Here is a 24418-nt window from a genome sequence, read left to right as displayed (position 1 = left end):
CATCTCATTTGAACGGGGGGGGGGGGGGGGGTGCAATGAAAGAACTTGCACCATCTCGTTTGAACAGTGGGGGGGGGGGGTGCAATGAAAGCAATGGCAGCTTTATAGTTAATATATTTAACTGTTTAACAGTTAACTTTCAATATCTATGTAAAATTGAGGTCCACGGTTAAAGATTGGCGGGGGGTGGGGGGGCACACCACAGTTTCCATGCGAAGAATAAAAAGGAAAAAAATAAAAGCATCTTTGCAACGCCTTCCTCCAGCACAAGGTGGCTGTTTATAATGTAGTGGTGGTCGTCGCCCCCAAGAAAATAAACCATACAAAATGCAGCTACTGCCAGAGAAAGCCGGCCCCTCTTCCCTGCTCGCCTAAAACGCACCGCCGGGACCTTTACAGCAGCCTTCGGTCGAGACCCTCACCGTCGCCCTCTGCTGGAGAGGCGAGACGAGCCACATCCTGATTTTGAAGCTCTGTTCGGTTTTTAAGAGTGCAGGCCATGTTTCTGTTTGTTTGTTTGTATTTCTTTATTCTCTGGAGTAGATGAGGTGGGTGAAGGGGGAGTGGTGGTGGTGGTGGTGGGGGGGTTCGGTGGGGGGGGGGGGGTCTCAGTAGTCTTCCCCCCGGCTCACGATCTCCTTGCACGTGGGCCTGAGCAGGATGGTGTGCTCGAACTGGGCCGTGTAGCAGCCCTTGCTGTCGCAGAGCGGAGGGTACGGGTCGATGATGCCCAGGTCACACAGGTTCTTCAGCGCCATCAGGTACTTGCTCTCGCCCAGGCGGTCCAGCCAGCGGCGGCAGAAGGCCAAGGTGCTAAAGTTCTCGTTGATCACGTTCAGCAGGTGCTTCGCTCTGGGCAGTCTGGAGGGAGGGGAGAGAGAACGGGACGGCGGCGAGTAAAGCTTTTGCGTCGGGGAGATCAAAGATTAAAAAGCCAAGAGTCGTGCACTTCATTTATGTCTCTCGTGGTGAGGGAGAGGACACCAGAGTTATGAAAACAGGTGGCAAACTGCACCCGTTTTCTACCCAGAAAACTCCCACCCGCTTCTTTCTCTTTTGAGATTCAATGGTGGCTGGAACACCTGGAGGGGCACTGTGCCCACCGCTTTCACTGCCTTACACTGTAATCATTTTTTTTATCCACTTTTTCTCCCATTTTCTATATTTTCTCCCATCCCAATTTCGTATCATCCAATTCAACCCTCCCCTGTCTTTGAACGTTGTTTCTTGCCTCCCACAAGCCGGCTGCAATGTGGACTAAGTCATACATAGCACAAGTCCCCTCCGGTACTTGAGGTAACAGCAGTCGCATCTTTTCACCTGCGCGGCTCGATCTTTCAGCGTCGGGGGTCTGGGCTTTGGAGGGGCCCCGCCCCCGTCGCTTCTTGATTCTACTGCGCAGGCGCACCAACCGACCTGTAGGAGTCGCTGTCCACAACGCCCCATCCCCACCCTTCAGTTTCCCTCCCCGTAATACGGCCAATGTGTATTACTGTGGACGACCAGCTAAACTGAAAGCAAGCAATGTGGAGAGCGGGGGCATCCTGTTCGAGCCTAGTCTCCAGTATTCGTTGCGAGCGTCTTGCCCACTGCGCCACGTAGCCGCTCCCCTTACACTGTAATCATAACTAACAACCGCAAACTATAGTCTACCCATATAACTATGATAGCATGCACAATAATGTTGTATATACTGTATACATATATTTACCATATTTATATTTATCAACATCCGTCTGTATATACCTGCATATAATCTAATCTATCTGTATATATCCCTTACCTACTCTTACTAGTTACGCTGCTGGCCAGTAAGACTACTACCATAGTGTCTTTATACCTGTATCACTGTACATATTAATACTACAACTCTGTACATACATCTGATTATGATTAGCAATATTACTCGGTAGTAGTACTCATTTATATATACTATATCCAGTTTAATGACCTGCACATAGTATATTGATATTGCACTTTACAGTTACATTGGCACTCTGGTTGGATGCCAAAGTTATTTTCGTTGTACTGTACTTGTAATGTATAATGATGACGATACATTTGAATCTAATCTACACACGGAACAGGGTTCTTCAGAAGTGCACACTCTATACATCTGTACGGGTGAAGCGGACACCGTTACCTGATGGGTACGTGCCCGACGTCAAAGTTCTTCATGTAATGGGAGGTCTCCATGTCGTCGTGGACCACGCCCTTCCCCGTGCTCCCAAACGTCTCAATGGCATAAACCTCGCCCTCCTGCAAACACAAGGCCAACAGTTGGTGAACGGTCACATTTGTCCAGCATGAAATAATATCGCCAAGTTTTGTTTTACCGGTATTTGTCACATATAAAGGTACATGTAGGTTACAGTGAAATGCTTGGTTCTGTATGAGCCGAGTCCTGAGATTGTGCTTCATACAGTCACACCAGAATAAAGACCAAACACTATACAAAATATACAATATACAAAACTAAAGTACAAAAATGAGGTAGGAATGTAGTGCAAATATTTTAGTAATAAATAGATCAAATATGGTGTAGTGTTAAAAGTGTTTACATGGAAAACCAGGACACAGAGTTGGATGCAAAGCATTAGTCACGCTTTGACAGACCACAAAGTGTCACGCGTGAGTGAGTGGCTGGGTGAGTCAAGTGATATCGCCGGTACATGGAGGTGCTTTGCATCCAAATGTTTATATTGTGTACTGAAGAGGCAAGCGTTACCTCCATCCTGGTTGCTTCTCCTCCCTTCACAATGGGCACAGTCTTGCCAGCGTGTATTCTGTACTGGCCAATCGAATGACCATTAAGGTTTCGGATAGGCTTCACTGGAATAGGATGAACAAAAGTGATAAATAAAGGTTAACCAAGTTGGAAACAACGAGAACTGAAAACAACGTGGTCAATGCGTGGGAAGAAAGAGGCGCTCAAAAATAAATAATAAAAATTAGATGGACTAGTTTCTTTGCAATTCTTCTTTTACAAACATGTTTACATTATAAAAAATTTGAAAAGATGCGTAATATGTCTCTTTAAAAAGGTGCTATAGATAAACATTTTATGTAGAATAATATTTTTTTATATTATTATAAATAATATATCCAGAGCTTTTAGAAAGGTGCAGAATAAAAATATTGCCCGTACATGTACGTCTTCTTCCTATGTGTAACCATGGTCGTACATGCATGTGTCGCTAAACTAGTACCTTGGTATGTTTTGCCATCGAGCTCCACCTCGTAGGACTCCATCACTTCCTGGATCGCCTCTCCGACGTCACACAGACGCACGTCAATTCCGGCATTCTGGGGAGGAAAATAACCATTGTGAGCTTCACGGACTCTAGGGACAGACATGTGTTTGAGTGTTTGAGTGAGTGAGTGAGTGAGTGAGTGAGTGAGTGAGTGAGTGACATACCTTGATACCAGTATTGGTGGCATCTTTCACGGCTTCCAGCAGCTTGTCATACTTTGGGTTAAAGGTCACGGTAAAGGCACAATCAATGATCCGTCCTGAAAACAGACCACCACCACAAATAAAAAACAGAGCATCCTTTTAAGACAAGAACCCCACTTCGTGTTGCACTTTGTTTAAATTGTTTGTAATGTTCTGATGTGTGGGTTGGATTCGAGTGTGGATAGGAGCCAACATTGATCATTTTGTGCCCTCGCTTGGCAGAGCCTGAGGTGTGGCCAACAATAGCAACCCGCGCCTCGCCTGTTCCAGAAATGCATTTATCTTTTCAAAAGTGTCACCATGCAGATTGTTATCGTTTTCTATAGAACGGTGCACTTGAGTACTAAACCTCACTTATTTTTACCTGCAGCAAAGTAGAAAACCATTTTGTGTAATTAACTAGCAAGCGACTACCAAATAACTTCTCAGAGACGGAGAGATGAGAGAGAGAGAGGGAGAGAGAGAGAGAGAGAGAGAGAAGAGAGCTACTCATTTACCAAATGCTAGCAAAACCACATTGTGTGAAGACAGCCTTTTGCTTGAGGGATATCATTTGTATATGTCTCCAGCCCGTACCGTTGATGTGAGTGTGTGCGTCTCCAGCCCGTACTGTTGATGTGAGTGTGTGCATCTCCAGCCCGTACCGTTGATGTGAGTGTGTGCGTCTCCAGCCCGTACTGTTGATGCGAGTGTGTGCGTCTCCAGCCCGTACCGTTGATGTGAGTGTGTGCGTCTCCAGCCCGTACTGTTGATGCGAGTGTGTGCGTCTCCAGCCCGTACCGTTGATGCGAGTGTGTGCGTCTCCAGCCCGTACCGTTGATGCGAGTGTGTGCGTCTCCAGCCCGTACCGTTGATGAGAGTTGTGTGCGTCTCCAGCCCCGTACCGTTGATGTGAGTGTGTGCGTCTCCAGCCCGTACCGTTGATGCGAGTGTGTGCGTCTCCAGCCCGTACCGTTGATGCGAGTGTGTGTGCGTCTCCAGCCCGTACCGTTGATGCGAGTGTGCGTCTCCAGCCCGTACCGTTGATGCGAGTGTGTGTGCGTCTCCAGCCCGTACCGTTGATGTGAGTGTATATGTCTCCAGCCCGTACCGTTGATGCGAGTGTGCGTCTCCAGCCCGTACCGTTGATGTGAGTGTGTGCGTCTCCAGCCCGTACCGTTGATGCGAGTGTGTGCGTCTCCAGCCCGTACCGTTGATGAGTGTGTGCGTCTCCAGCCCGTACCGTTGATGTGAGTGTGTGCGTCTCCAGCCCGTACCGTTGATGTGAGTGTGTGCGTCTCCAGCCCGTACCGTTGATGCGAGTGTGTGCGTCTCCAGCCCGTACCGTTGATGAGTGTGTGCGTCTCCAGCCCGTACCGTTGATGTGAGTGTGTGCGTCTCCAGCCCGTACCGTTGATGTGAGTGTGTGCGTCTCCAGCCCGTACCGTTGATGTGAGTGTGTGCGTCTCCAGCCTGTACCGTTGATGTGAGTGTGTGCGTCTCCAGCCCGTACCGTTGATGCGAGTGTGTGCGTCTCCAGCCCGTACCGTTGATGCGAGTGTGTGCGTCTCCAGCCCGTACCGTTGATGTGAGTGTGTGCGTCTCCAGCCCGTACCGTTGATGTGAGTGTGTGCGTCTCCAGCCCGTACCGTTGATGTGAGTGCCGAAGTCAATCTTGCAGACGTCGTCGTACTGCAGAACCGTGGTGTCTCCGGCGTTGGGGGTGTAGTGGGCTGCACAGTTGTTGAGGGAGCAGCCAGTGGGGAAGGCCAGCCCTGCATCCAGCTTGTTCTCCTTTATCAGCTTCCTGGAACAGTCCTCCAACCGCTCGCTACTCACACAAACACACAGAGAGAGTAGACAAGAGAAAAGACAGAAGTCGAGAGGAAGAGAGAAAAGATGAGAAAGAGGGAAGACAAGAGAGGGACAGAAAGAGATGGACACAGAGGGAGAGACAGAGAGAAGAGAGACACAGACGGAAGAGAAAGAGACCGAGAAGACAAAAGAGATTAGAATGGAGGAAATGTCGTGGCAAATCTGTCCCTCCGTCATACACATTTAAAATGCTTTATTCAAATCCCAGTTAAGTGTGAATATTATTCTAGATTTTTCTGCTGCAGATATTGTTGTTTGCATACTGATGTGTGCAGCAGCCAAGCTAGAAATGACAGCCGAGACGTAGTTCAAACTTGCCAGCCGATAATGATGATTAGGATAGGGCTGCTTGATTATGGCAAAAATCATAATCACGATTATTTTCATTGATATTGAAATCATGATTATTAAACACGATTACTCATTGATTTGAGAAAATCATGTGTTTTATAGAACTTTAACACTTTGAACTTTATAATTGAACTGAAAAACTCAAATGAAAATATATATAAATAAAACAAATATAATAAAAAATAACAAATACAAATAAATATCACCATCTATTTTGTAGTGCACTCACTGCCACAACCTACTGCAAGCTACTAAATAAATCGCTTTTATCTCCATTATCTTGTTTTCATGATCGTGGGAAGCCAAAATCGTGAATTGAAACTATTAACCCTGCGAGGCCCTCGGTTGCAAAATTACATCACTTTTAGCTATTTAAAAAAAAAAGTCTGTATTTCTTTAGCACATTTACATAGTCGATGGGTCCTGTTCAGCCTCACAAGGCTATTGGATAGTAAATGTGTTTATAGGTCCCACATTCTGGCCTCTGAAGTTGCTCATGTCCATTTTAATTTGGGCCTCACAGGGTTAATCGCACACGGCCCTGGATCAGGAGGACTCACCAGATCTCGATCATGGTCATGCCGGGCTTCATGAAGCCGCGGACGTGCTGCCGGACCTGCCTGTGGGCCTCGGCAGCCTGTCGGAAGTCGTTCCACTCCTCCTCGCTGGCCTTGTCCATCACACGCTTCTCCTCGTCGGTGGTACGCCACGCCGCGCTCCGGCTGGGGAGGGAGGGAGAGAGGGGGACATGGAGTTGGACACGACAGACCCCGGGATGGGACGTCTCGTACACGTACTTATATTATGCACACGCAAACATGTCTTACCCGTCTTGTACGGTGGGGTATTCGCACAACTCTCCGAAGGGGAAAAATCCAGATGGGTACAAGTCACAGATGGGCACAGACGGGGGGTCGGTTTGAACTTTGGCTGAGGGAGAGAGAACAACGACATCACTCACTGGCTCTTATTGATTTGTAGGGTCAGGGGGGGGGGGCTATGTCAAAGGTGGCACAGTATAAGGCAATCGACTCCATTAACACTTTCCGTGCCACGGGTCCGGTGCCCCGGAACCCAGTTGAATGCCAACGCCCACTTCAATGATAAGAGCTCTCATATTTGCGAACGCATAAACTATATCTTAAATTATGGCTATGTGTATAATATGGCCGTCGCTTATCAATGACTTGTTTGCGGTCAACATTGTCGAAGCGGATTCTTTTTATTGTTATCGGTTTATTTCCATTTTATACCATTTTGAAAAACTCTAGTTTTTTGAAAGTTTCAGGAAAATATAAAGATTCTGTAGGAATCGCCTGTTACTGGAATATACTGGAATACACTCGAATACACAAAAAGTCAGGCAGACATTGGATTTGCATATGTCAAAGCCACTGTGTAGGCCAGTAGCTAGACCCGACAGCTGTGTCATTTATGTAACGTTAGTGATATTCAAGTAGCAGCTAGTACGAGCAGTGTTCTCAAACAGTCAGTAGCCTATTTCTTTTCTCCCCTTCTCATTTCTGTTGAAACCATAGGGCACCTGGTTACTGTTCACACATCATTGGGCTCATGTACAGTTTAGATATTTCTTGTGCCCAAAATGATGACACTGCCTCCTGTACAAGAATGGCCACAGCAGTGGCATAAACCCAGAGGGAAGAAGGTAGCAGGCCAGCCTATAACCTCTGCAGTCGTGGCAAAAGCCAAACTGAACCGCAAACGGAGACCAGTGATCCTACACTCCTAACAGGTCATTTCAAAGCACAATAAAAACACAGATACATTTGGTAATAAAGGCAAAATGGTGCTCCTTCAGTTTATTGAAGAAAAAAAAATTGCACCGTCATGCAGTTTGATGTGAAAGAATAATAGCCTAGGCACAACATCCGATACATTTCTAACACAGTTAACAGTAACATGTATCTTTCTGCCTTTAGGAAAGAGTCAGGAATCAGTGAGGAAATATATGAGACACTGAGAGGCACACCTATAAGCTACATCGTTAACCAGACCCCTATACAGGTAGCAGTAGGTGGAAAGGACTACCCCATTGGTTGTGGCTTGAGCTATCAGGTAATGGTATTCTTGAGGATGCAAGGCTGGAAGTTAGACAGCATACTCACAACATACCAGATCTGGTTGATGTTTGTCAACCTTATGTTAGGGATCCTCTCTGACACAATTGTAAATGTCTTTATCTTTGATATAGCACGTTCAACATGTATCCTGTGTGCAGCCACTTTTTTTGTCAGGCAGACATCTGTAGAGGGCATCTGCCTTTTTCCTCTGACGAAGGGTGAGATGTTACCATGTTGACGTTAACCTCGTTCCCAGTTTTCCTCTGTGAGATAAAGCCTGGTAAAGAACTACGGCCGAAAGTGTGTATGGGGTAGAATTTCCGGTGTATGTACTTCCCCTGGAAGCTGAACTTTTCCCGAATCCTGTCGGCAAACAAGCTAGAACGTCCCAGTCATGTAGTAAATTCTTCAGGCAAAGCCGTTGCAGTGGCTTAAACAAGGAAATATTGTGCACTTCACACCTATAATTGTTTTGTCGAAACCGGAAAGCCTGTATTTCCTGTACTTTTGTTTACACACTTTAGGAGGCATATCTTTACCAGCCTATGTCGACGTCATCGACTATGACATTTTGTCGATTTTAATATTCATGATCAACGCATCGTATTGTTGTTACTTGTATGCCTTTTGCGGCAGACGTTCAAAGTCATAACATGCGCACGTTCAAAATATAAATAACTTATCTTAAACCACTTTTCAACTTCAGCTGGAAGGGAGAGGCTGAGCCTGATACCCCCACCTTAAACTTTAGAAGCGATGACAGCTCTTCAGCCCTGCGTTCTACAGCCTGTGACAACTCGTCTTTCAACTTGAAACAAACTTGAAACTTGAGTCGCACGGTTTCTATGTAAACTCCGCGAGCAACGGGTCCAATAAATGCTTCTAACATGCTTTATATCCGCGCCATTCCCGCCCACGTTGCGGTAAAAACCGTAACTAACGTTAGCTGCTAACGCTAAATAGCTCACAGTCCCAGGAGAAATCAGTTTTGTGGAGTTCCAATAGCGAGGAAAGGGGGGAGAGGGCGGGGGCTGAGCCCGTCTCTCTCTTTCCCCCCCCTTTCTCTCTGTACGTTCAATGATGATGATCAATGAAGTAGCCAAAAGTTACACTATAAAAACGAACTGGATAGTTCATAAATATTTCACTTCATTAGCAAAGAAAATTGTAAAATTATTAAGTCTGCTCTTGTGTGAGGGAGAATAGAGACTCAGGGCTCTACAGTGCGACCATATTGCTCGCATATGCCCCTAGAAATATGTGTGTGCGAACCGGAAAAATCAATTACTCACACGGTGTGCGAGTGAAGATTATAGCCTCAGTCGTGCTTTTTTCCCCCTCCGCTGATAAATCGTTAAAAAACTACAAGTCCCACATTGCACTCAAGCCAACGGTCCAATCACAGTAGAGTGACATGACTGGTTTCAAGGGAAATAAAGGAAATGACCAATCGGACGCTCTCATTTGCTTTTTTACTTCCTGAAAGACTGCCATTGCGATATGCGAGACTTTCCCGAGACAGTAACTTATTCTAGTCTTACCAATAGCAATAGATTTTAGAACACCTAGATTTATCGATAGCAATAGTAATATAACGTTAATGCAACTAAACGAATGCCTTGCTTTGTTAATCATAACGTTGATGCAGTAGCGTATGTCGTTGTGTTGGCTGTATAACGGACATGATAACACAACACTGTACACATTAAAATTGCGATAATCGATTCTAACATTTTCAAATCGATGCAGTTGAATTTTCCCCTTAGGATCGATGCATTGTTACACCCCTACACCAAAGTCACTGGCCCACTGTGTATGTGTGTACTCTTAACTTGGGTAGCGTTATCAACAGCAGAGGTGGGCAATAGGGCCAGCTGCAGCGCCGGAGTGCAAGCGGTGTGACGTAATTGGCAGAATCGACTGTCAATCAATGGTCTACCTGACACGCAAACTCATAAACAATGTTTCTGTACTGGAGGTGTACAGTATTTCAATAGGCAACCCTAAAAGGATTATTTTTCTAGAAGAGCAACACAGCCAAAACATAGGCATTGTATGCATAAAAGGGGCAAAAGCTAAAGTTAAGTGACTGTTACTTTTGTAGCAGTAGTTTGATTTGATAGTTTATTTGATAGGGACAGCACATGTTAATGAACATCAAGTACAAAATACAAAATGTAAACATGCAGGCTTGTAGCAAGAGCTAATTTACACCAGGAGACAGTTAAACTCTTTCAATAAATAAATAGCCTATTAGGGTAAAAGCATTGTGACAATCAATGATAAAAAACAATAAAAACAAGAAACAAGTTACATAAACTAAATCAGATAAAAAATGATCACAGTTCTGGTCTGCCCTAAGATGCAGTTTAAGATGAGTCTTGAACATGGAGTATGTGGGGCACTCTCTAATCACAACTGGTAAGGCTATTCCAGTAGTTAGTTACCACCTTTAACAGAGAACACAGTTTTAGCAAAGGTAGTATACCGAAAAGGCACCTTACAGTCCCCTCTACTGATGGCCCTGGTGGTAATGCCAGTGTCACCTTTTTGTTTAATGTCCCTGCCTTTTTTATTAGGCCTAGTTGTTGGCTACAACTTTGCCAGAGTAGGCATTAATCACTTAATAGTTCAAATGTCTGTGTCCCATTACCGTTTGCACACGCAGATGATACACACACACACAGTGGGCCAGTGACTTTGGTGGTATGTGCTATTGCAGATGTGTCCCGTTCCCGTTTGCACATGCACGCACAGTACAAATATACATTTATTTTTGAAAAGAAAAATAAACTCTGTTACTTGAAATATTTTCACTGTGCTCCTAAATATTTTTATGTGCTCCTAAATTTTTTCATTTAGGAGCACATGTGCTCCTTGGGAAAAAGGTTAGCGTAGAGCCCCGAGACTTATTATTCAAATATATACTGTATATAGGCTATAGGCTACTCTTTTTGACATGGATTAGGCTAATTAGTAGGGGTGGGAATCACCAGTTTCATCACGATACGATACCGATTCTTTGGACAACGATACGATATTTGCCGATATCACAAAGTCTGCCACGATACGATACGATTCGATTCAGGTGCCTGCGATCGATATGAGACGATATTATGTGGCCATTTAACACAATCAGTCACATTTAGGCCCCGTTTAGACGGAAACGCTAGCAGGTGAATCCGCAAAAATATTTTTACGGATGTGCCTTTCGTTTATACGGAAACGGCGTTTTTACGGGGTGAAACCGCAAAAAAGTGAGACTACCTTCCAGGGTGGAATTCCTAGAAACGCAAAAGCTTTGCGCTCTCGTCTAAACTGTTAAAACGAATAAATCTGATAAAACGATGACGAAATGGTTGTCACGGCTCTGGTCGCGCGTACTGCTTACGTCACAGGTAGCAGGTATGCGCCAGTAGCCGAGACGTAAACAAAGCAAGTATGTCTGAACGGAGATCACCTGAAGGCTACATTGGCAGTACTTTTAACCCTTTCACTGCCACACGACAGAAGGTTAACCCTTTACTATCACACAACCGGCTGTCGTGTGGCAGTGAAAGGGTTAAATACACAAGAATCTGTCCCGCGGCGTGAGTTCTATAGATATCTATGAGTGGACCCACTGTCTGTGAGTGACGCTGCTTTGGTCCAATCACATTCCCCATCCACAGTCTGCGAATCAGAGGCAGAGTAGGGCGGGTCTTCACAGCACGTCATGTGACATATGCGCCAATTGTGTGACAGCGGGACTCCGTCGTTACAGCGTCGTCTGCACGGAGAATTCCACTCCAAAACGCTAGTCTAAACGTAAAATTAAAAGTGAAACCGCAAGATGACTTTTGCGGTTTCTGTTCACAAAACGCTCGTCTAAACGGGGCCTTAGATCAACCAAAAAAAGGCTACGGAAATATTAATTGACGTTTTTATTTTTGAGCTCTTCCAGACATTTAAATGAAAAACAATATTGTTTTTAATACAAATAGACCTCCTGTTCACTGTAAAGTGCCATGTTTTTATATATCGAGGTTTAAGTAAAATGTTTTGGAACTCACAACACTCAAGCTAAAACCCCTTCCTCTCCCAAACCGTTCCTACAATTGTTTTATGTTGCATGATGATCATATCAACATTATCTGTCCATCCTCAGTAAATAATATCAATATAATAATACTCCTGACTTCATCTGGTATTTTCAAACGCACACGCGCGCGTGCACGCACACACACAGAATGCCCCTCCCCCAGTCCCCACACACACAGACAGAATGCCCCCGCCCCTCCTCCCCCTCTCCTCTCTCCGTTTCTCTCTCTCTTAGCTTAGTTAGCTTAAGCAGCTAATGTAACGTTAATTTAGGTCTGGCCACGCGACGTGGGCATAAAAGAATGGCGACGATGCAAAGCATGTTAGATACATTTGACCCGTTGCGGGGGGAAAACTGCACAGACTTATATCGGGTCACAAAATAGAGGCACAGAGTTTCACAACAGTGGGCGCGGGGCGCATATGACGTCGCCGGATTTTCAAAATAAGAGTATCGCAATATGAATCGATCTTTTTACGTTGCATCGATCCTATTTGATTATTGATAATAGATCGATATATCGATCTGGATCGATGTATCGTCCCACCCCTACTAATTAGCTTTAACAATCCTGATTCCTGAGCCTATTTTATTCAAAAGCCAGATATTGATTTAAATATGTATATAGCCTATATATAGAAAATACATTTTAATCGCATCTCCTGTGCACAAGCACTACCATAGCATGGAGTGGAGAGATAACACACAATACATATAATAATTCATGTAGATATACTAAAAAGCTATTTATAATTTTTGGCCAGTAAAAAATCTCTGGCTGGTAGTTTTTTTTTTTTACGTTAATTTTGCTCCCCGTTTTTCAGCATTTAGCTACAGGTATGGATACATTGTATGTAATGATAAATGGCCGGGTGTTACATTATTAAGATAATAAAGTAGTTATAATGAGTCAATAGATAAAAAGCAGTAAAGGCATGTAGGTTACTCAACATACTCGTGTACAGTAGGCATCCACACTACACACGGATACAGTGGCATTTTGTGACATTTGACTTTCCCGACCGGGTGTTCTTTTAAAGCCTGCGGGCGTGAGGCCGTTCGTTTCACATGTGGAATCAACGGCCACTCAGAAATAGGTTTTTGGGTGAGAGGTGAGCTGACAAACAGGGAGGTGGGTGCCGGTTCTCGCAGGCAGAGAGCCACAACGAGCCGACTGGATCCCGCCGTTAAAGAAGCGGTTGCGTTGGTGCTCGCCTCACACCCCATGCCCTGGGGTTGAATGTTCTTTGAAGACGTGACATGCGAGGAGGACACGCGGAAAGGCTGTCTGTTCACATGAGCAGTGAGGGGAGGGGCAGTGGGTTCATCTGGACCTGCCTATAGGCTTTTTATTAACAAGGTCAGGAAGATTATAGCTACAGCTCAGCTAAATAACGCTCCATTACTCAGTCTGTATAATTTCCCATCAACAACGGTCACTCAACAACGGAACTTCTGACGGCTGACCAGAGATCAGCTGTAGTCGGTTTCAGAATACATTAAATTACAATGACTTTTTTTTCTCTCTTCTACTTCTGGTCATCAGGTAAAACTAACCTGATGCACCAGATGGGTTTGAGAAGTCGTTCTTGGAAACGGATTGGATTTTTTTTTTCAATACTTGGCAGCTGATTGGATGAACCATCCGTCTATCACAGGCTAACTTACACCAATAATAACAAACCACATGATATAGTGGGAGAGTCCTGAAGGGGAAGCTAGCTATGTATGTCGGAAGACGATTGTTGCAGTCTTTGTAAGGAAAATGTGTGCATAAAGAGACACTCTTACGAATACCAAAATAAATATTTGATTCAAAGAAGGTAGCAAACTTCACACACCTAAACCACACCCATAGCTGCCAGTAGTTACTCACAGGATGCAGATTGGTCCAAGTAACCCACTGGTTTGGGTCACAAGTAGGCTTGGGCGGTATGACGGTATTACGGTATACCGGGGTATTTAGAAATACCGACTGTACCGTCAAAATCACAGTTGGTTTTAAGTTTCTATTTCCACTGAAACGGAGTTTATACAGGGACGGCATTGGGTTTCGGTTTCCATTAGTGAAACGGAGTTAACTTTCGAGTTGGTTGAAGTGCGTGCACACACACACACACAGCACGGCCAGCAGAGGGCAGGGGAGGCGGCCCGTATTTCCCCCGCACAGAGCTGAGCTGAGCATACACTAACCTGTATGCATTTCCTCTATCTCTGAGCAGCTGCTAAAGCTTAAGCAATAATAATAATATGTTACCATTGAACGATGAAGCGTCGAAGTTAACCACCGTCACTCCAGCCCACGATAAGCTCCCTGACCACAGATGGCTAACGTTTTGTCAAACAAGAGCTAAACTTGCACACACTGTCGCATTTGGACAATTAAAGGACTGGAGTCTGTTCGGATTTAAGCAAAACCCTCGCGCCACGAGTCGACTCGCCAGTGACTTCATCCAGCACAACGAGACTACGAGAAACGGAGGCACTTCTTTGGGAATGTAATATAAAACGGGGTGAGTGAGTGTTGAAATGTTTTAATCCTAATGCAACTGGCTCACGTTGATACGATGGTGCCGGGCTGCCGGCTAACTAGCTACCGTTAGCTCACGTCGATACCTGGATGGTGCCGGCAGGCGGCAGTGGCTACCTTCTATGATTTGTTTACCTCGAGGTTGAAGAAAGTGCACTTTCAGGTTGAAAGAACGGTCCTAATCTCAACGTGTTTCAATATAAGCAAGCTTTATGTATGGTGATAATAACGAGTATATTGTTAGCTGCATAGAAATACATAGAAATATGTGTGTGCGAAACGGAAAAAGCAATTACTCGCACGGTGTGCGACTCAAGATTACAGCCTCAATCGTGCTTTTTTCTCAGCTATAATCGTTCAAAAACTATAAGTCCCACATTGCACTCAAGCCAACGGTCCAATCACAGTAGAGTGACGTGAGAAATATTAAAAGTTTCAATATATGTTTGCACATTAGTATACATTCAGTGTTCGACTTACGGTCTGAAACGCTGACGATAATCCTTAAGTCACAGCAAATAAATGACGTTATCCAGGTGAAAAGTTAGTCTGAAAAGTCCGCATCCAGGCTCCAGCCTGCTGCTTCATGAGTTGTTCCTCCACACGGAATGTCGTCCTTGCAAACATTGCAATTGCTGTTGGACTGGCTTGACTTTCTATTTTAAAATGCTTAGTTCCAACTTCCAAACCTCTAGCTGCTCAAGTGAGTGGATAACAGTGTTTCGGGAGCGACGTGTTGTACTGTTGTTGTTATGTGAGCGTGTAGCCGGTCTAAATGAAAGGGAATGTGTTTGTTCCAACGGTGTAAATTAAAGGGAATGTGTTTGTTGTGGACAATTATTCTGCTCTGTGTGACAATAAATACATTATATATTATATGTAATTTAAAACCAAAACTAAGGCCTCCGTATGAGTTTAAGACGTGAACATGGTCATGTTTGTTGAATAAAAAAAAAAAATCTTTTTTTACTGCCGATTTTTATTTAAAAAAAATGTCCGATACCGATCCTCTGAAAAGCACGTGATCGGCGCCGATCCCGATCACGTGATCGGGACATCCCTAGATTCTAACATTTTCAAATCGATGCAGTTGAATTTTACCTTTAGGATCGATGCATTGCGATGCATTGTTTGGTGGTGGTCGGAGGGGCCGTAGGCGATGATTATTCGCCACGCTTCCGTGAGTCTGCCTCAGGGCAGCTCTGGCTGCAATTGTAGCTTACCACCACCGGTATGACTGTGTATGAACGAATAATGGACTCTGTGAAGCGCTCTGGGTCAGTGAAGAGCGCTATATAAATCCAAGTCATTATTATTACACCAAAGTAACTGGCCCACTGTGTATGTGTGTACAGCTAACTTCGCTAGCGTTATCAACAGCTAGCCATAGGGTCCAGCTGCAGCGCCGGACGGCCATAGGGTCCAGCTGCAGCGCCGGACGACCAGAGTGCAAGCGGTGTGACGTAATTGGCAGAATCAACTGTCAATCAATGGTCTACCTGACACGCAAACTCATAAACAATGTTTCTGTACTGGAGGTGTACAGTATTTCAATAGGCAACCCTGAAAGGATTATTTTTCTAGAAGAGCAACACTAGCTCCCCCCTCTACTGATGGCCCTGGTGGTAATGCCAGTGTCTCCTTTTTGTTCAATGTCACTGCCTTTCTTATTAGGCCTAGTTGTTGGCTACAACTTTGCCACAGTAGGCATTAATCACTTAATTAATAGTTCAAATGTCTGTGTCCCATTCCCGTTTGCACACGCAGATACACACACAGAGTGGGCCAGTGACTTTGGTGGTATGTGCTATTGCACAGATGTGTGTCCCGTTCCCGTTTGCACATGCACGCACAGTACAAATATACATTTATTTTTGAAAAAAATAAATAAACTTTGTTACTTGAAATATTTTCACTGTGCTCCTAAATATTTTTGGGTGCTCCTAAATTTCTTTGTGTGCTCCTACATTTTTTTCATTTAGGAGCACATGTGCTCCTTGGGAAAAAGGTTAGCGTAGAGCCCTGTTCATAGAGAACATCACCCCCATCCTCAAATCACTCCACTGCCTTCCCGTCTCCCTCAGGGTTGAGTACAAGGTCTCCCTCCTCACCTACCAGTGCATCCATGGCAACGCTCCTCCCTACCTCAAGGAACTTCTCACTCCACAAACCACCACGCGTAAACCTCGGCTCTGGAACTGCCAACTCTCTAAAACCTCCCAGGACCAAGCTCCGTACGTACCGTGGGAGATAGGGCTTTCTGCTCAGTCGCTCCAAGTCTGTGGAATGCTCTCCCGACCATCTGAGGACATCACAGACTGTGGATGCTTTTAAAACGTGGCTTACAAACCCACTTTTTTTAGTAGAGCTTTTTTTAGACCCCGATATGCTCATTTTCAATCTGTTGTTTAATTTTTTTTTTTATTATTATTTATTCTTTTTACCTGTAGCACTTTTGAGATGCCAAATATAAAAGTGCAATACAAATAAAATGTATTATAATTACAGAACCCTGCCGTCCAGGCCATACTGTGCCACTACATTAGCGATACAGCCACCCTCTCTCTCTCCTCCATTCACATGGTCTCGTGGTCCTACTCACGTCCTTTCTTCTTCTTTTTCTTCTTCTTCTTCTTGCCAGTGGAGTTCTCTCCTTCTTCTCCCTCTGTGAGAAGGAGGATGGTGTGGTTATTAGTGGTTATAACAAAATTATAAGTTAACGATTGTGTGTGTGTGTGGGGGGGGGGGGTTGATTATTGATTAGTAATCGAATAGTACCCAGTGACTATCGAACAGTAATTTTGTGGGTTTTGCCCATCCCTAGTTATTATTATCAACTACCTAAGCCGGTAGCCCACTCCTGTAAATGACCAGTGACTGAACCATATACAGTCGGGACAAACTCCATAGAAAAACCTTTTTTTCCCCACTCCTCCTCTCCATATAAATGCTATCTATTTAGGTCTCCAGATGTATAGATTTGATGAATGTACTCATGCAGAGTGCGCAGCTTCTTGAAAATCTAAATTTGATCCGTTTTCTTCTCGGGCGCCTATAGTGAGGCTGTAGACTACAGCTACCCGTCAATATATGACACAGACTAATTATATCTGGCATTTGACAGTTCTGCTCTTTAGGAACATACGTTTCTAGCCTTTGTATCTGGTATCAACTTGGCTCTAATCAGTATCTTTTGAAAAGCAAAAGCACCGTCAGTCACATCCCATGAATAATCAACGCACCGGTGTCGACGGGTAACCGTCCTCCACAGCCTCACTCGGTAGGCGGCCAAGAATAAAAGTAATCAAATAGTTTTTCCAAGACTCTGTGCTATACGACACATTTGGATATTTAAAACAGATTGTGTCTAGTACATTCCATGGTGCCGTCAATCTTTGGACCTAAAGGGTTTTCAATGACCACATACAAGGGGCGGTATGCCGGCTACAAACTACCGTGTTCGTCCCCACGTCGTCTTGGATTTGACATTGTATTGGTTATTGTATTTAAGTTGTAATTGAACAGATTTCGCTCCTTATCCGGAATGTATAAAAAGGCAAGGTTTGTTTATTACCGTCCTCTCCGTCCTCATCTTTCTCCTTGTCCTCTAGCGCCTGCTTCTCCAGCTGTTTGGTCACATCAGCCACTGCGTCACCCTCTCCCTCGACTCCTGCAACTAAAAAACAAACAAAAGAAAAATACAAGTCAAGTGTATGCATAAGTAAGTACACACAGTAAACGTATGCATACAACTTAACCCGTTCGCTACCACACACTACAGAAGGTTAAACCTTTCACTACACAGACTGTTAACCTAATCTGTAGTGTGGTTGTGAAAGGGTCAACCCTTTTGCTGTGCGGCAGTGAAAGGGTTAACCTTCTGCATTGTCGCAGTGAAAGGGTTACAGCAGCAGCACTGGGTGGTGAGGCTGAGGAGAGAGGAGACGCCCTGGTGATGAGCTGACAAAGAGAAGAGCGTCGTGCGCATGTGCAATGGACAGCATGGGGGTGTTGTTTATTCCTACCACTTCAGTTACCTATACCTGGGCTGAGTGACGCGCGCACACACACACTTCAGCACAAAGCTGATTCGGAACGCCCCCAAACGAAACTTTACTTTTACAGTCGATTTGACATTTTTTAGTTTAGAGCAGTCATCCTTTTTGACACGTGACGCCCCACCACAACCTCGTTTACTTGGCCAGATTGTACTATTTATTTCACAGCTTAATATAATGTCGCCTGGACTTACTGCCTTTACATAAGAACTCTGTGCCTCCATCATGAGTATTTCCATCGCACTTAACATTATTATGAAACCAGAACACTTGGCTGAGGGAGGCTCACAGGTCTGCCTGCACGCGCTCGTCGTCTCGCGGCTCTGTGAGCTCGCGCCTCGCTGTACTGTATCGCGGTCCCTGGTGGGGTTCGGTTGATTGACGGGTACGTCGTCTCTACCGGACCTGTCACGTGCCGCGTGTTTTAGTTCTGACCCGCGCGCGAGGCGTGTGTTCATGAGGCCTCGCGCCACCAGCACCACGAGCCCGCATGGTTCACGAGCTAGCCAGTTAGCAAGCCGAAGGGGCCAACTATCTATATCTCTTGCCTGTCGTCGCCGACGACTTGCTCTTCTTCTTCTTTCTCTTCTTCTTCTTGGCGGTCGTCTCCTCGACGGGCTCGGCCTCCTCCTTCTCCTCCTCCGCGTTGTCCCCGTTCAATACCTTCTTGTCGGGCTGCTGCTGCTCCGCCGGCAACTGCTGCTCCTCGACCACATCCGCCATGATCGCGGCGCGTGTGGAAAAGGAAGCGCGCGGAGGTTTGTGGGAGAAGTCGCTGAGCGAGAAACTTGCCGAATCAGCGTAGTTTTTTTTGCATGAGTGAAAGTGCGCATTGGGTAAACGCGGCGCCCATGTGATCATTTTAGAAAACACAATGGGTTTTGCTGGACAGTAGTTGCTTGTTGCGGTCTTTGTTTCGTTTTATAGGCATTTTACAGTTTCGTTGAGTGAACGTTTTTAAGGGGGAAAACGCCAAACATTGACAAGGAGAGCCTGTAACATATGGACCACTAGATGGCGGCATTATTATACCAACGTGACTGATTGATTGAAAACTTTATTAAGATTGCAGAATGGGTAAAAAAAAATACAGTACAGCTCAATACATACAATTGTTAAGGGGATGCAGACCAGAGAAAGACTTTCGTCTTGTTTACATCAGGGTCCCCCATTTTAAATTCATCAATTCATGACCGAAGGCCTAGGAGTAGCAATTCAATTAAAACTGGACTGAAACTAGTGACTTGCACTCTTTAGTCTTTATCTTCCAAAATCCAGGCTTAATGTTTCACACGGTGTCCAAGAGCCAGGAGGGAATACGGAGCCCACACAGGATTCACTGTTTGGTCTACCACAACAGACCTACAGGGTTTCTGCCCCTCTCTCTCTCTAAAACACAACCGAAATAGAAAGAACACACATACTGGAACTCCTGCGGAAAAGGGAGCACCAGCTGTCGGGGGGGTCAGACAAATGCGGAACTCCACAAAGGATATCAAGTATCCCTCCCACACCAGTCTGACCCTCACCTCTACCACCCTCGATCCACAACGGTCAGGGTCAATCTCAGAAACGTGAGAGGGACCTCGAGTCAAAGGCGACTGAGGAAGAGAGACAAAACACACACGACACGCATACACTCCAGAATGGCATTTTATTTCACATATGAAATGTAGGAGGTCTGGAGGGGTGGGGGTACCTCTCCAGGGAGGGGTGCCATAGGGACCAGGGTAAGGCAGACATGGCGACAGAAAGGATAGATCAGGGCTCTCAGTGAGCAGCACAACATTGTGACACTTTCACTTTAAAACAATGCTTTTTGGATCAAATGCATATTTATTCATACCGGCAGTCATCTTTTATATCCCCCATAGACATGGTATATTTGATTTTTTAAACCCTTAAGATAAGTGCAATTCATTCATGCCATCACCCACAATGCAGTGTTGTAGAAATTTTTTGGAGGTGGGGGGGGGGGCACACCAATCGCACTGTCTCGACTGTGGTTATAGAATGTAAACAGTGAGCATGACCACCTGAAAGAGGTGGGAGCATGACCACCTGAAAGAGGTGGGCGCGTGCCCCCCTCCCCCCCAAACTACATCCCTGAACACGTTGCGTTTCATTTCATCTCAAGCCTTTATTTATTCTCTAAAGAATCATTGAGGTTTCCCCCTCACTTCACTTGTCAAGTTCAAACGGGGCTTCCTTTCCTTCTACGGAGTGTGAACACAGATGCCGAGGGTGGATTGGGGTCTCCATGGAGACAAGACAAGGTACAAGACAACAGTGACCTGATAAAAAGATGTATTCCACATATTTCATTCCAAATATGATTGTGTGTGTGTCTGTAATGGCCGCGTGTGTGCGTGTGTGGCGTTCAAATCAAAACGGTGATAGAAAGAAAGAACTGGACTGAAAGCGGTTATAGTAAAAATAGCATTCCACTTCCTCGCCTTGCGATGCACTCTCTTTCCCCCCTTTTGTGTGGTTGTGTGTGTGTGTATATATGTGTGTGTTGTCGATCTAGATGTATTGTTTAGGTTAAGGTCAATTGAGTTGAATAGTGTTGCGTTCAGCCTCCTTGGTTCATTGGCTCACAACCTGAGAAATCCCTTCTTCCCGGCACACGCTCATGAGACCATGACCGTGCACAAACCAGCACGGCGCCCCCTGACCACTTGGTCCATGCCGTCAGAAAACAAAAAAGGGTTTAAAGATCCGTACAGGCCAAATGTTATCATCCCCTTGTCTTATCTGGGTGGGCACTACACCGAAAAAACGATGCAGATTTATTTTGCACATAATCTCACACGCATTCCAAAACCTCTAAACAGTTTTGCATACGTTCATTTAGTTAGACAGTAAATTAGTTTGAATATAGCCACCAGTGGTGTCATCGTTGTCGTTGAATTACAGCTCAATGAAATTACAAGGTAGCAGTCCCTATAAGACAAGGTATTGCTATTTAGTCATCTCCATCATTTCATAGTGCTGTAATTAACAAAACAAGGATTGTTATTGTCCCCAATAACATCACTGGTGGCCAAATTCTAACTAATTTAACGGTCAAGCTAAATTCATGTGTGCAGAACTGTTTAAGAGTTTTTAGATGCGTGTTAGATTATGTGCGAAATAAATCAGCATTTCTTTTGTGCCCCCAACATAAAATGGCCAAATTACTTGGAAAATGCAGTGTGATGATACAATAAAATGTCCTTTGCGTTCACAGCTACTGAGCGAGCACAAGTGGTATACAATAATGTGGTGGCTGGGCGATACAGCCAAACATCTCATCACAACACCTTTCTTAGTTCTGACAGTATCCAGTTCACTAGTAAAATTTACAATGTGATGGGACGTGTTTTTTTTACGCCATTATATTGTAGTACAATATTGTCATGGTACGATTTAATTCAAAAGTCTATTTTCTTAAACCCTTTTGAATACAGCCGCAAGGACCAATTCTTTGATGAACTGACGATATGTATATAATATATTATATTATATATCGTGAACGACGACGGTATAGCAAAAATCCATACGTTTGTAATGGATCCGTGACGGTATACCTTCGTGTCGGGTTATACCTCCCAGCTCTAGTGGACGATTAAACCGAGCGAGAACGGCAGACATTCTGATCTCACCGACCTCGACATTGTAAGGTCAGAGGGGTCGTTTGTTTAGTGGTTCTGGTACCTGAGTAGGAACAGCGAGAGAAAGCAGAGAGAATTGTGGGTAATGTAGACTAGATGGACGGATGGGAGCGGAGGAGAGTGGCGTAAATAGAGATTCTCCTCCGCATTCCAACAGCGGCGATGGTGGTGTGATGGTAAACGCATCAATAAATACCCCCAGACAATCAAGACATAAATACAGGCCGCAAACAGGCCAGGCGTCAGGCTCTGTTCAGCGCTCGCAATAAAGCAGCAGGCTTCAACTTCTAGTCCCCCTCGGGCGTCTGTCTGCCACCCTCCTCCTCCTCCTCCTCCTCCTCCTCCTCCTCCTCGCCGTCGTCTCCAAACGTCTCCTCCGCGTGGGCGAAGGCGTGCGAGTGGCCGGCCGCTCGGGCAGCCAGGGCGGCGGTGAAGCTGAGGGCGGCGGCGCCGTGGGCCTCCGTCAGCCTGTCCATCACGGAGAAGGTGGGGATGCGAGGCTTCAGGAGGCAGTTCACCCCGTTCTGCCCCGCCCCCTCCCCCTCCCCGGGGAGCCCGTTCTGCGCCGCCCCCTCCCCGGGGAGCCCGTCGTATTGGTAGAGCCGGGCTCCCGCAGTGCAGTCCGCTCCTCCCGCCTCCCCCGCCGGGTCCACCACGCCCCGTCCGCAGCTGAACTCCGTCAGCGCCGGCTCCCCGTTGCTCTCGGTCTCTGCTGGGGGGGGGGAGGGGTCGACCCCTGACCCCCGTTCCTCCCCCTTCGCTTGTTCTTCTCCTCCCACCGCGCGCTCCGACGGGCGGATTCCCTCCCCGGCGCCCGCTTCCGCCGTCGTGCCCGCTGAGGTCGGGGCGTCGGACGGCTCGGAGGCCCGTTGCTGAGGCTCCGCGGTCTCCACGGTAACCAGCGGCGTCACAGCAGCTGGAACGAAGGGGAAGAAGACAAAAGGTCAAGCGATCTCGAGCAGAGTCTCGGAATAAAAGAGTGGACGATAAGAGAGCGAGAGAGAAAGAAAGTGGAGAAATGGAGCAAGGAAAGAGCAAGTCAGAGATGGGGGTTGAAGCTGTGAGAGAGAGAATGACAAGAGAGTGAAAGGAGGAGAAATAGATAGAGAGAGAGAGAGCACGATAAGCAAGAGTGAAAGGAGGAGAAATAGATAGAGAGAGAGAGAGCATGATAAGCAAGAGTGAAAGGAGGAGAAAGCAAGCCAGAGATAGAGAGAAGAGAGAGAGAATGATTCGAGTGAACGGAAGAGAAAGAGCAAGTCACCTAATCATCCCCCTTCCCCTTAATTGGTTGATATCAATCCCCGTCCCCTGAGCCGTTCAGCCATTGTGTGTAGTGTGACGTGTGCCTGGTGGGCGTGATTTTTTTCCGTAGCCGCAGTTTGCGAAGACGCTCTGCGATTGGCTAGCCCGCATACAGCGAAGACCCTCTCTGATTGGTTTAGCTCCGAAGGGCTCTGGGATAGAAATGTCCGCCTTGTACATAATATATATTCTCCGCTTCGAAGTGGCTTATGCTTAGAGTTTTGGAATCAGGGCTGGTGGTCCATCGCCCTGCTCTAAAGATAAACTCTAAGCATAACCCACTTCGAAAGAGGGCCAAAGCATAACCACTTCGAAGCAGAGAATATATATTATGTACAAAGCGGAAGAGCCCTTCGGAGCTAAACCAATCAGAGAGGGTCTTCGCTGTACGCGGGCTAGCCAACCAGAGAGCGTCTTCGCAAACTACGGCTATAGAAAAAAAATCACGCGCCTGGTGCCAGTGTATGGCAGCCATTGAGCCTGCGTAGCCAAAGGTCGGGTGCTACCAGTGGTGGTGAAGGAGGAGGAGTGTCTAGAAAAGCGCTATATAAATGTAATGAATTATTATTATTATTAAAGGGGAACTCCAACATTTTGGGAAATTAGCTTATTTAACATCTTCCCTGGAGTTAGACAAGAAGATACATACCTTTTTTGTCTCTGTGCGTGCATTTTAGCTTTGGGAATAGACGCTCCGTTAGCATAGCTTAGCTTCATCACTGGAAGTGAGGCAGGACAGTAGCCTTACAGTGCCTTACAGTGTATTGCAAGGTCTGACATTGACCAAACTTGATATGCATGACCTTGGTGGGCTCTAGGTCAACTCCTGAAAAGGGGGTCAATGTCAGACTTTGCAATCAAAAGTTAGGGGGCTAATAACCCTTGCCATAATTTCAGTGCGCCCCCTAACTTTTGATTGCAAAGTCTGACATTGACCCCCTTTGCAGGAGTTGACCTAGAGCACACCAAGGTCATGCATATCAAGTTTGGTCAATGTCAGACCTTACAATACACTGTAAGGCACTGTAAGGCTACTGTCCTGCCT

At 45.7% G+C, this 24418-nt stretch overlaps 2 protein-coding genes across 2 annotated transcripts in view; both read right to left on the bottom strand.

Annotated features, from left to right (window-relative positions):
• Positions 1-60: 60 nt before the first annotated feature.
• LOC311241343 (methionine aminopeptidase 2-like) lies at positions 61-19141 on the bottom strand. The gene is made up of 11 exons (XM_084330128.1): positions 18961-19141; positions 17929-18030; positions 16957-17019; positions 6490-6592; positions 6223-6384; positions 5086-5267; positions 3419-3513; positions 3210-3306; positions 2729-2832; positions 2144-2259; positions 61-861 (listed from the first exon to the last, which is right to left on the bottom strand). The coding sequence occupies exons 1-11, from the start codon at positions 19133-19135 to the stop codon at positions 609-611; spliced, it is 1452 nt and encodes a 483-aa protein (XP_084186254.1). The 5' UTR covers positions 19136-19141; the 3' UTR covers positions 61-608.
• Positions 19142-20069: 928 nt separating this feature from the next.
• Positions 20070-24418, bottom strand: part of vezt (vezatin, adherens junctions transmembrane protein) — a 35908-nt gene continuing 31559 nt past the window's right edge. Inside the window, exon 12 of the mRNA XM_084330496.1 lies at positions 20070-22984. Coding sequence (XP_084186622.1) covers positions 22356-22984 — 629 coding nt within the window. The 3' untranslated portion in view covers positions 20070-22355. The remainder of the gene's footprint in view (positions 22985-24418) is intronic.

Source organism: Notolepis coatsorum (genome assembly GCF_963971535.1).
Source record: "Notolepis coatsorum genome assembly, chromosome: 15".
Classification (NCBI taxonomy): Eukaryota; Metazoa; Chordata; class Actinopteri; order Aulopiformes; family Paralepididae; genus Notolepis; species Notolepis coatsorum.
Note: the sequence above shows the minus strand (reverse complement) of the source record. Positions and strands in the feature narration are given on the sequence as shown.